At 48.7% G+C, this 12,635-nt stretch overlaps 1 protein-coding gene across 15 annotated transcripts in view; it reads right to left on the reverse strand.

The window, feature by feature from the left end:
• The window catches only part of Ido2 (indoleamine 2,3-dioxygenase 2), an 88,535-nt gene that overhangs the window by 53,210 nt on the left and 22,690 nt on the right, over positions 1–12,635 (reverse strand). For all 15 annotated transcript variants that reach the window (XR_009591319.1, XR_009591317.1, XR_009591316.1 and 12 more), the window contains 4 exons: positions 10,105–10,223; positions 8,246–8,260; positions 6,835–6,934; positions 5,687–5,804 (listed from right to left, as the gene is read on the reverse strand). Coding sequence is in view for 9 of the 15 variants with exons in the window: in XM_060381500.1 (XP_060237483.1) it covers positions 5,687–5,804; positions 6,835–6,934; positions 8,246–8,260; positions 10,105–10,223 (352 nt within the window). In the remaining 6 variants the exon portion in view is untranslated. The remainder of the gene's footprint in view (positions 1–5,686; positions 5,805–6,834; positions 6,935–8,245; positions 8,261–10,104; positions 10,224–12,635) is intronic.

Genomic DNA, 12,635 nt, shown 5'->3' on the forward strand with positions numbered 1-12,635 from the left:
TCAATGCCTTGCTCAGCCACCATCAGAGATGCTTCCTCCTGCAGCAAATGGGAAACAAATACAGAGACCCACAGCCAGACATTTTGCAGAGAGTGAGAGACCTTGGAACACTCTGGCCTAAATGGATTTTGATGTCTCCATCAAAACCTTCCTTTCAGGGGTCAGGGAGTCATGTAGAAGAAAAAGCAAGAATGATGTAAGAATTGGAGGAGAAAAAGGACACCAAGAAAACAAGGTCCATTCAGTCAACAAGAGCAAGGCACATATGGACTCAGGGAGATTGTGACAACACGCACGGGGCCTACATGGGTCTGCAACCGGATGGGATCCCAGTGCTGAGAGGAGAAGTGGACACAAGCCCCATCCCTATCCCAGACGCTCTCTCCAATAGATAACTGCTTGGAAATGGAAACTTAGTTTTCTCTAGGAAGTCTCATGGGGAAACAGCTGCTCTATGGCATCTTTGGAAGCTCATTGTCTGATATTATCATACCAGGGACCCTCCCTTTAAATGTTATCTTACCTTTAATTTTTATTGTCTTTTATATAGTGTCTTAGTCAGGGTTTCTATTGAGCTAATAAAACACCATGACCTGGAGGGAACAAAGCCTTTATTCAGTTTAAGCTTCCACATCATAGTTCCTTCTCAAAGGAAGTCAGGACAGGCACTCAAGCAGTGCAGGAACCTGGAGGCAGGAGCTGAGGCAGGCGTCATGGAGGGGTGCTGCTTACTGGCTTGCTCCTCATGGCTTGCTCAGCCTGCTTTCTTATAGAACTCAAGACCACCAGGCCAGGGATGGCCCCACCCACAATGGGCTGGGCCCTCCCCCATCCATCCTTACTTAAGAAAATGCCCTACAGGCTTGAGAACAGCCCAATCTTATAGAGGCATTTTCTCAACTGAGACTCCCTCCTCTCAAATAATTTATGTATTGAGTTTGGAAACTAGCCAACACACACAGTTTCTTTTTCGTTTTTTTTGTTTGTTTGTTTGTTTGTTTTGTTTTGTTTTGTTTTGTTTTTCCTTACAGGTCCTTTGTGTATATACTATGGTTTCTGGTTTTGTTTTGTTTTGTTTTGTTTTTCCTTACAGGTCCTTTGTGTATATACTATGGTTTCTGGTTTTTGGTATTCCTGAGTGTGTAGATGTGTGTACACCTAAGTCTGTTTTGTTCTGTTTTATTTTGGTTTTGTGCCTTTTCTAAGGCTCTTTTCCATCTGTTTGTTTGTCTTGTAACACTCCAATTTGACAGTTTTTGCTTTATCTTGTTTTATTTTATTATTATCCCTTAGCAGCCTGTTTATTTTCTAATGAAACACTGAAAGGGAATGGATCTGGATGGGAGGGAAGGTGGGGAGGAACTGAGAGAAGGAAAGGGAGGGAAAACTGCAATCAGGAATAAGTGATGAATGTAAGCCCTTCTCAGCAACAACATTCCCACATTAAAAATAATAATAATAATAATAACAGATAACCTGTAGGTTACTGCTGCAATCAACAACCGTGTTTACCAAAGTCCTTAAATTCCAGTGAATGTTTAAATACCAGGTTCATTCTACAAGTGAGAGACGGAAGCGTGGAGGTAATTAACTAAAAATACAGGCTTGCTAAACGCAAAAACTGCAAATAATAAAGCAGAATAATAACCGTAATTAAAGCAGGATATAGACGTCTGCCTCACCTTGAAAAAAATGCAAGCAAACCCGCGTATGGAAACACACTCATCCGCTGCATTCGCACACAAGGGAACTCGATAGCCAATGAAGACCTGTACTGAGAGAGCAGGCAAGACATGACAACCATACGAACCAGTGGAATAATAGGAGTAAGAATCAAGAACGAACAAAGAAGTGGATAAAAGCAGCCAGGGAGAGAGGACAGACCGACAGCTCAGGCCTCAGACCCTGGGGCCCGAAGACCCTGTTTTGATATGTTCAGTGCCTGAAAGGATTCGATGGCTAGCAAAAACACTGCTCGATCCTGGAAGAGAAATGAGTGCATTTTTTGGCAACGGAGCTTGCCACCTTCTAACCTATTAGCAGGCGTGTCTTCAAGAAATCCCAAGCCGTCACCTTGGCACAGTCGTGAGTTACCTGAGACAGTCTCAGTTGGGGCATTTCCTCCACCAGATTGGCCTGTGGACCCAAGGGGGTGCATTTTCTTGATTGCTAACTGAGGTGAGGGGGGTTTCACCCATCAGCAGGTGTCATTGGCTGTAGAAGAAAGGTTGCTAACAGTGAGCCTGAGAAGAAGGCAGTAAGCTGCGTCCTCCATAGTTCTGCCCCGACTTTCCTCCCCTGGGTATTGGCCTGTGACCCGGAAGTAGAAGCAAAATAAACCCTTTCCTCGCCGCGTCACTTTTGGCAAGTGTGAAAAGTGTCTTATGACAGCTAGAGAAAGAAAAGCAGAATGAGTCAAATAATTACGTGCAGGAGAGAGCAGGGTGGGGAAGGGTGTGACTATGTGGGCAAATCCAAGCTAACCTGAAGCAGAAAGAACTGTGGATTCACGGGATGTGGAGCACGGGCTGAGTACCCACTGAGCATGCTCGGGACCTACGCCCCACCCCCAGCTATGGAAACAAACAAAACAAAACAAAAACCTGTGGGTGGTACATCTTTAGGTAGTCTGATACATTAATACCCCTTCCAGAGTCTTCTCCAAAGCTGAAGAATTTTCAACGTGTTGAGAGTTGCCTTGGGTGCGTGCTTTTCTATTCGTCTTTTCTATTGCTGTGATAAAGACCGTGGCCAAAAGCGACGCGGTCCTCTCGTAGCTTATATTCTAACATAAAGGGAAGTCGAGGCAGGAACTGAAGCCGAAACCACGGAGGAATGCTGCTTACAGGCTTGCTCAGCCTGTTTTCTTATAGCAGCCAGGCACCGCCCACAGTGGGCTGGGCCTTTGCGCCATTAATCAAGAAAATTCCCTACAGACCTGCTTGCGGGCAAGCTGAAGGAGGCATTTTTTTTTTTTTTCCTCAGTTGAGGTTCTTCTCAGATGAATGTAGTTTGTCATCCTCAGAAGACATCCATCAGTTAGCGCTTTATCGGAGGGGAATGTTTGACTGATCACTCCCATCTTAAGAAAAATTCTACCCCTGTGTGTGTGTGCCTGTATGCAGGTGTGTGCATAACGTGTGGAAGCCGGAGGTAAGCTCTGGGTGTCCCCTCCCTCTCCCCCTTTGAGTCTCTCACCAAGTTACAGCTCACAGATTGTACTCTGTTGGCTGCCAGGAGCTCTAGGACCCTCCTGTTTTCCGCCCCCCAGCACTAGGGTTACAGATGTGAACCACACGCCCAGCTATGTGCTTGGGTACTGGGGGTGGAGACTCACATCCTCACTTGACAAAGCCAGCACTGTGCATCTAAGCATCTCACCAGCCCCTAAAAGAAAACGTTATTTAGGCTGTGATTCAGGCTGAGGTCGAACCTTCTGTTGATGCCAGAGGAAGTAAAGGAAGCAAACTACTTTCTGGAGAGAAATACATACACCTTGACCTTTCTAAGGGGAATTGACTCTTAGGGGCGTGGCCTGTTGATGAGCTGCAGAATCATTCCTGGAATCGATTTAAAGCCCTGAAAATACTCTGGCTGTCCAGTGGGTCACCAAACTCCCACCCAGGTGGGCCATAAAGGTAAGACGTCCCTCCAGAGACGGTCACACCGGTACATAGCGCTAAACTGAAGCAAGCGACAACAGGCTGAGGAGGCTGTGTCTGACACTCAGCACCATGATGACTGTGTGGGAGTTCGGGTCTGAGCAGAGCAGGCTGGTTTTATTTTCGTTAGCTGTTTCTGAGCACTGTGGACAACAGCTCTGTTAAGCTGGGCAGAGGCCCGGGGACTTGGCTCCCACTGCAGTGGGCCTCTGATGTCCACAAAAGGCCTTTTTTGTGGAGCCGGCATGCCCGGGAAGGAAGTGTGTGCTGAGGGAAAGAATGTTTGCTGAAGCTGGGCTCTGAAAATAGCAACTGGCTGTCTGGTGAAGTCTAACCTGGGGACTGAGAGCAGAGGGATCCACCCAGCCAAACTGTGTCACACACACACACACAAAGTAGCAGCTGCAGATCAGACACTGCCCAGAGGCTGTGCCCAAGTGTCTGCCTGTGCCCAGGGCAAGGGGGTGGTGGTCTGTTCCTGCCCCACAGTGCCACAGTGGGCTCAGTACAGAAAAATCATCTGAAGGCCCGTTGGCCCCTTTGCTGGGGGTCAGCCTCCTGGTGTGGTTTGCCATGGTCGCTCGGCCTGGTGTTGCCGGCCTGGTGTTGCCAGAAGCATTGTTTCCCTTGGTGTCTCAACACTCAAGATGGAAACTCACTGGCCATTTCTGGACTTGCCATTCTGGCTACTGTTTTCTTTTGGTTCCAAGCTGCAGGGCCGCATGCTCCATCCTGAGATAGAGGAGGGCCTGCCCACACCGAGGACCTCGCGGGATGTTGAGAAATGTGCTGTTGCCGTTTTGGGAAAGCGTGCACACGGGTCGCCCTCCTTCCCCATGTATGTGGATTCAGCGAGTCGTAAAACCTTGAAAATCCCGTTGCATGGGGAAATCTGTCTTAGGATCGAATAGGTTGGAAGGGGTACATTTGGAGGCCCCCGGGTCCTCAGACCTCCTTCAGAGGATCCTGAGGGTCTTTCTGACCTTGGAACACGTGGAAAACTAGCACTGGCAAGCTTGCGTTAGATGCTACCGTGTAACTATGTAGCACACAGCATGCATCACCAGAGCATCAAAATCTTCCCACCGACTCCATTGTTCACCTTGGGATCCGGAGACCTTAAGAGTAATGACTCCAGGTTTCTTGGCAAAGCTGCAGTGCATCTCACCATCCCGGGAGCAGATTTGGGAAACCAACCGACACATCCCTGAGAACTTGGATCCAAGGAAATGGGAAGTGGGCTGGAAATGTGTGATCCTGTGACCTCAGGGAACTGCACAGGGCCTGGGGTGACTCCGTTTATTTCATGTAAGGTGACATACCATCTCCTTCTCCCCCTGTGCGCCCTGGACACTCCTACCGGAATCTTCCTTTTATGAAGCTTAAGACTCCCGGAAAAGGGTGTTTGACTTTGCTTCTCTTGCGAAGGGGACGCGCTCCTCCCTCGAACCTGCCTAAAGCTCTCAGCGAGCACAATTGACAGTTCTGTGTTCATGAAAATTGAGGAGCCTGCCGGGTATTTGGTACCTCCAGAACAAAAGTTGGCCATCAGAGAAGAATGCACACCTTCCTACCCCAGCTCCTGCCCGCACTGGCCACGGAAGCCCAGGTCAGGCTTAGGTGTCTCCGAACCCAGAGAGGGGAAAAACAAAAAACTCTTGGGGGACTTGCAAACACCTCCACGAAACAGCCCTGTCCCCCAGTAAGCCTAACCTGGGAGGCTGAAGCACAACCAACATTCCCCTCGTGACTCATCTGATCTCTCAGGCTTCGCCGAAAACTCAGCGTCCCAAAGACGGATCTGACCCCGAAGAAGGGAAACTACCCCAATCACACAAAAAAATATAAAGAACGATTCTGCAAAACATTATTTCCGCCGGCTGAAAACTCATTCTCAGCTAGGGGACGGGTTACTCTAAACAAAGGTAGAACACCAGCGCCATCTTGTGGAGAGGTGGACCACCATCACCCAGGTAGGGTCCGTCCAGGTCCAGGCCTCTGGAGGCGCTACCCCAGTGTCTTACCGTGCATTTGGGCCAAGGTTCTGGTGATATCCTGCATGGAGAGCTTCAGCTGCTGCAGGGCCTGGAGCAGGGTTTCCCGGCTGTGTCTCAGAATGGCCTCCACTCCCTGAACCAGGGCCTAGGGATGAGAATCACTCTCAGTTCTCTACTCCCCCTTAAAATCCAAAGCAGGAGCCCACACTGCTGGAATACCCCCGCAGCCTAAGCGGGATCTTCCCTTTGGACTTCTTGTTTCTACTCTGGCAACCCCGCCTGGCTCAGCCTCACTGGAGAGGTCTTGTGTGACATCAGACAGGCCCTGATTCTCCCAGGTTCACAACTCCATGTGCCCCGAAGCCCTCCTTGTCTTGGTCTGATCTCCTCAGCTGAGCTGACGAACCACCACACGCTGCCTCTTCCAGCGGATGAGACAAATACGAGGATGGAAGCAGCTACAGGATTCCACTGTATCGTGTGGACGTGGCTGGAACCCAGGGCTTTCACAGGCCACGCCCCTGCTTGACCATGGAGTTTGGCAATACTTATGCCAGGAACGGACACTCTACCACACAGCAGGCATCCACTAAAGCTCTAAATCTATCTTAACCCATAGGTAAAGGTGAGGTCTGGGTACTCACACGTTGTTATGTCCTGCCCTTCTACAACCTATGGGATCTGAAGGGGAAAAATGAATTTTGGGCCCCCTCCGCCTGGGGCTGGGAAACCTGAGTGACTTCAAAGATGATGCCTGCTTTCTGGAAGAGACCATTTCTTCTCTGTCTTGGCAAGGTTGGTGTCTTGAAAGAAACATACCCTCTCCCCACTAGGTCTTAATCCAGTTGCTGTTTCTGGGGGGAACCCCTGTCCAAGGCGGATTTGCTTTTATCTGTCTTTTCATGAAACAGCCTTTCTCCTTCTCGGTTTTATTTTTAACCTGTGCGACTCTAGCTTCTGCGAGAGCAAGAACGGTGACGGCTACCTCAGGGTGTCCCTTGCTCCCTGCCTGTGGTGTGCAGATGGAGAAATTGGTTCACTGCAGGCTACAAGGGTACTGACACCACAGGGTGAATTCAGATCTCCCCCTTTATACTCAACCCAAGTAGGAAAAGGGCTGACTGTCCACACGGAGAAAACCACTGAAGATGAAACACTGTGAAGTGAGAAAGTACCTTAATGCCAGGCGCTGCTGCCTTCTCCACCAGAACTGTCACCAGGACGAAGCCCTGCAGGCTCTCTCCCCCCGGGAAAGAGATGATGGTCTCCAGGTTACTGGGAGAAAGAGGCCCCCGGGAAGGAAGGAGGCCAGGTCAGTTGGAGCCAAGTTCCCCCTCCCAGAGGACTTTTGGTGTTTACCATGTTCTTGATGATCCCTGACCTTTGCCCCAGTGAAAGACTCATGGGAATCATGCCCTCTGAACAGTTCTTTGCAGCAGGGGTATCTAGTCCTTCTGGATATGATCATTCATGGCCAAAGCTAAGGGGTCTTGGAGCTAGAGTGATCAAAGAGGATCCCTTTACAGATATTACAGGTTGTTGTTCTTGTGGGGTTCCTAACAGTGGGCGCAGGTGTGTCTTGACTCTTTTGCCTGCTCTTAGGACCCCCTTCCTCCTACTAGGTCACCTCATGGAGCCTCCATGTGAGGGTTTGCGCCCAGTCTTCTTGTAACTTGTTATGCCACGTTTTGTGGGCATTCCTGGGAAGCCTCCTCACACCCAATCCCCTCACACCTACACACACCCGTTTTGAAGGGAAATGGAGGAAGAGTGGATCTGGGGGAAAGGGGATATGGGAAGAGGACTGAAAGGAGTGGAGGGAGGGAGGGGGAGGCTGCAGTTGGGATGGAATATACGAGAGAAAAATTTAAGAAGAGAGGAAAAAAAGGGGTCAGTTCGAATCAGCCTGACATCTTCCCATCTGAGCTGATCTGCCAAACCCAGGCCACTTCGTCCACCCCTAGCATCGCAAGCGCGGGCAAAGCCGAGACTCAAGCCTCGAAACAGAAAAGCAGATGCGAGTCACGTGCTGCCAGCGGTCCAGCACAGGGGTGTCAGCTCGGGGAATGACGTCTTTGCCTTCTACCTGCGCCCTTCACGGATCTGAGGGGGGATGGGGATGGGGTGCAATTGTGACTCCTCTGCCAGCTTTGCTCCCCGGGGAAGGTGGAGCCCCTGACCACAGACCAGACCTACCCCAGTGGGCTCCAGTCCACCAGAGGACGAGGGATATCAGAAGGACTCCTGTCAGCCATTACCCGGCTGCCCCTGACCTTTTGCAGATGGTACACAGAGATGAAATGTCTCTGTCAGGTTTCCCAGTCACAGCTGTTTTCTTACACTGCGCTTTTTATTGTTGTCCCACAGGGACATGTGTTTAAGAAAAGTGAATCCCGGCACCCCTACAAGGTAGCCTCCATCAGAGCTACCACTTGGACCTCGGGCTCTTTGTCACGTCTCCCTGCATGTTCATGAGCTCTCAGACAGCTGCTACTGTGGTGTCCATCGATCTTGGCATGCATCCCCCCTTGTTTTTCTCATAAGTCTTTAAGATAAGGTAACCGTGGTTCTAAAGGGACATCTTACCTGATCTCCAATGGTCTGGTCACATTTCAGTTGTTGGCAATGACAAAGAGAAAAAAGAAGAAGAAAACAACTCAGTTGAAAACCAGATATAATTCTTGGGTCTGAGGCACCCAGGCTAAGGCACTCATCTGTAATGCCCACGTATCAGCACACACCCAGCATGTCATGGACAGTGAGCCACTGGGTGGCAGCATAAACCAAATTCCCAGCGCCAGTGCCAGGCACGAGTTCACTCTTGATGCTCCTCAGCTGTCAATCACTGCAGGTGTCTCTTCAGTTACTCAGTCCTACCCACCTGTTAAGATTTGCCTTGGATCAGCATCTGCCCCCTCGCCATGCTCTCCCTGCCACTCTCTTGGAATTCTAAAGACACTTTGTTTCTCTCAACATCGAACTACTGTTTGTGTCTCGATGCTGAACCGCTTTGGGGGCGCTTTGCTGCTATTTCTTTCATTTCCTTATGGCACTAGTAAGCTCTGTGTAGACATTTTAGAAGACTCAGGGAGATGATCACCCAGAAGAACGGCTGGGGACCCCCAGGCCTGCAACTGCATCTCTGGGCCCTGCACCTCACTTCCTGTGGCTGTTTTCCACTCTCTCTCCCCAGAGCAGACACATTCTCCCTCCAGACCTTTCTCCTTTTCCCTTGAGTCATAAGCCCAGCTGTGCAGTCACCACAGTAATCCAGGCACTTATATTTATGATCTCACCCATCCCAGTCCTAAGCTAGAGTCACGAGCTTTCCATGCATGCCTGGTGGAGTATGCCCTTAGTTCCAGCTAGTCAAGAGGCTGGGGTAGAAGGATCAAGTCAAGGACAGCTTATACCACAGTGCAAATTACATGCCAGCTTTGGCACTGTGGTGAAAAACTGTATCTAAATATAAAGCGAAGAGAGGACTGTGGGATAGAAGGCGGGAGTGGAGCACCCGCCTCACACACACTGGCTCATTCAGTCCTCAGTCACACACAGACATATATCATATGACATCACCACATGATGTCATCATATGACACCAACATCATATGACGTCATCATACACCATCATCATCATCACCACAGAAAGCATAGAGTTCTAGGGCTCAGCAGTCCTTAGATAGAGGGGAGCCCTTTTCAGTTCTCACAAGGAAGGGTAGGCATGTTAGGTTCCTGTAAGCTTCCACAGGAGATTTCAACCATCTCCTTCCATAATGCATGGCTACCTACAACCATTACACCAAGGAAGGCCTCTTTCTATCCGGCCTCAACTCCTCTCTTGATGTTTTGATTTATCACAAAAGTAAATGCTGCCTTGCATCTGCCACCTGAAACAAGTTTGACTGTGAAAATGAAGCCTCCATGGAGTTGTTGTTTGTTTAAAAAAAAAAGTCAATAGACAAATGCTTCTATGCCCAGGTCAACTGTGAAATGGTGTAAGCTAGGTGGAATGGACGGCATAAATCAGAATCCCACACACCTGGGATTATTTGTTCGTCATCAGATTGATCACCCCTTGACGCCCAGTCCTGACTTGATTTGAATGGAGGGCAGAAGGGAGGTCACATGATGGGAAAAACAGCATAGCATGGTTATATGCAGGAAGCTGAAGTTCTGATTGAGAAATCCAGGTGTGAAGAGGAAGCATCAAGAGAAATCATTTGAGGCCAATGTGCTTAGAGCCAACAAAGAAGAAATGTCTGAAGTTTAAACGTGTGTATTCACTCTTTCATAGAAACCATAAAAAAATGATGGAAGTGAACACACAGATCCGGATAAAATAGCCCTAAGATCCTGAACCCTTTTTCATAGGGGTGGCTGAAGTCCTGAGTCTATCCTCAACCTCAGTCTGTTGATATCTGAAGAAACCTTTCCCTCCTTACCCTTCAGGGTTCCTCTTGGTCCAGTTTGTCAGTACCAGATCAGAGTGGACCAGGATAGGAGGGAGCCCCAAATTCCTGGAGACCTCAACAAACGGAATGGCAAGAGTTCTTGGCAGCACCTTTAGGACGGGAATCCAGAGGATTAGTATGTTCTACTGGCAGAGGAAATCACCGTGACTGCCTGTGGTTAGTGATCTGGACCATTCGTGAAGTCCCTGAGCAGCCCACACCTATGTTCTACACACACTTCCTGGGAGTGACCCACTGGGAATGCTGGGTACGAGAGTGCATTGCAAGAGATACAACAGTCAGAGATGGAAGGCGTGCACACGTGATACGCAGAACCCCTGGAAACAAACAAACAAACAAAAAAAAAGTCTCACCAAAATGTTGACTGTAAATTGAAGATGAAGACCTAGCAGTGTAAACTGCTTTCTAGATAGATGATAGGTTATAAATCACACACACATATAAGTATAGTATACATAGATAAAAACAGAACTGTGTGTGTATGTGAGAGAGAGAGAGAGAGAGAGAGAGAGAGAGACTGAGAGAACAGAACACCCTAGAAAGAGTAGAGAGGACAGAAAGTCTTGGTGTGTTGAATTGACCCCTGTGTCACTTCATGAGTCAAGCCCCATAATTTCAGGGGAGTCACTCAGTGACAGACCCCGATTACTCTCTTTTGCCTATTCCAACTCTAACATTCTCTTCTGGGGTTCCAACCTGGGATATGAATGACATCAGCCTTCCAACACCCATTCAGAACACCACTGAAATACAACCTGCTCGCTTACTCACGAAGGACCCTTCAAGTCACAAACCCCTGTCCGTATCCCTACCCCTTCGTCAGCTTACTTTTGGAAAGCCCCTCAAGCGCAGATCTGTATCTGTCCATGGTCCAGAAAAGCTGCTCAGGGCCGTGGGGTCCCCAGCCAAGGAAAAGGCTAAATTGGCAGAGGCTTAAAAAAATATCATTCTTATGCTTCCCACCCCTAATTATTTTCCTTCTAAAATAGAACTCTCTCTGTATCTCTCTCTCTCTCTCTCTCTCATGTGTGTCTATGTGTGTATGTGTGTGTGTGTGTTGAGTGAGAGAGAGGCAGGCAGGAAGAGACAACGAGGCGGAGAGACAGAGGGAAGAGAATGTAGGCACATTCACACACACACACGTGTAGAAGCCACTGGACCATTTCAAGCGCTGCTCCTCACCTTCCACCTTGGTTGAATCAAAGCCTCTCTTGTTCGCTGCCACCTACACCAGCTTTCAAGGTCCTGGGGACCTTGACTTCAGCATCAGGCTTGGTACCAAATGAACCCACTGAGCGTCTTCCCAGCCCAGGACTGAAGACACTTTAAGAAGGCTTGCAGCTGCCATTCCTTTTTGCTCAGACTTAGGAAAGAAGTGCATTTTAGGTAGAGAACAATAACCGAGTTTACACAGCATGGAATGCCGCCAAGCTTCTACAGAAATCAGGGCTTTGGAGGAAGGATAACTCAGAAGAATGGTTTAGGGGACCTATGACAGGGGAGCTCATTAGGATGTTCCGCCACTGGCCTAGAGTTTAAACTTTTCAACGTGGAACATTAGACACTTGAGTTCTTAAGATGAGATTCAACTTAGTATCATCTGTTAGAATGAGAAGGAGGAAGAGCGCTGCCCTGCCCTTCCTCTCCAGCTCAAGTATTTCCACGTGGAGCAATGGGTGGGATGAGCCAGGGTGAGCATGGTCCAGGCTTCTCACGCATTCTGGGACAAGAGCATCACCTTGATTTCTGGGAAAGAGAAACTCAGGGGGAAAGAAGAGGAAATGGCTGGAGCTCCTGTTGAGTGGTATTAACCCAGCACATGCTGGCCCTGGATTCCATCCCAGCCCTAGCAGCAGCCACAACACAACAGTGGACGCTATAACCAGGCAGGGTGGCACGTGCCTGTAACTCCAGCACTTGGAAGGCTGACGGGAGAGGATCTTGAATTTGAGAAGGACTTGGACTAGAGTGCAAGTCCTCATCTGGTTTGGGATACTTTGTAAGACCTTGACTCAAAAAAAAAAAAAAAAGAATTAAATAAAATTAAAAATTAAAAGATAAAAAAGGAGGAGGGAGAAAATAAAAAGGAACATTAGTTTCTTCCATGGCTAGAGAAGAAGGCCATAAAGTACAGACTGAAACTAAAACGTCATGGAGAGAGTTAGATAAAGGATGGATAAAACCAGCAGCAAGCTGAGCAGAACACAGCAGTATTAAGTAAACAAAGGAGTGCCCAAGTCTCTATGTGTCACTGGGGCAAGACAACTACTTTAGTGGACTCAGAAACGGGCTTCCCCACTGTCCCCGGGCTGCTCTGGACAAAGGAGTTGACCCCGAGCTTGGGACAGCTTCCCCCTATGTCTGTACAAGAGAGTGATTATGAAAATCAAGATAACCAATGTACTTAGAAATGTAACATTCTTCAGAGTGTTTTATGAGTCCTCAGGATGGAAGGAAGCTGTTTACATATTATTGGAATGGAGGTGCCAAGAGCGTTAGAA

The sequence above is a fragment of the Meriones unguiculatus genome, chromosome 4 (genome assembly GCF_030254825.1).
Source record: "Meriones unguiculatus strain TT.TT164.6M chromosome 4, Bangor_MerUng_6.1, whole genome shotgun sequence".
Taxonomy (NCBI): Eukaryota; Metazoa; Chordata; class Mammalia; order Rodentia; family Muridae; genus Meriones; species Meriones unguiculatus.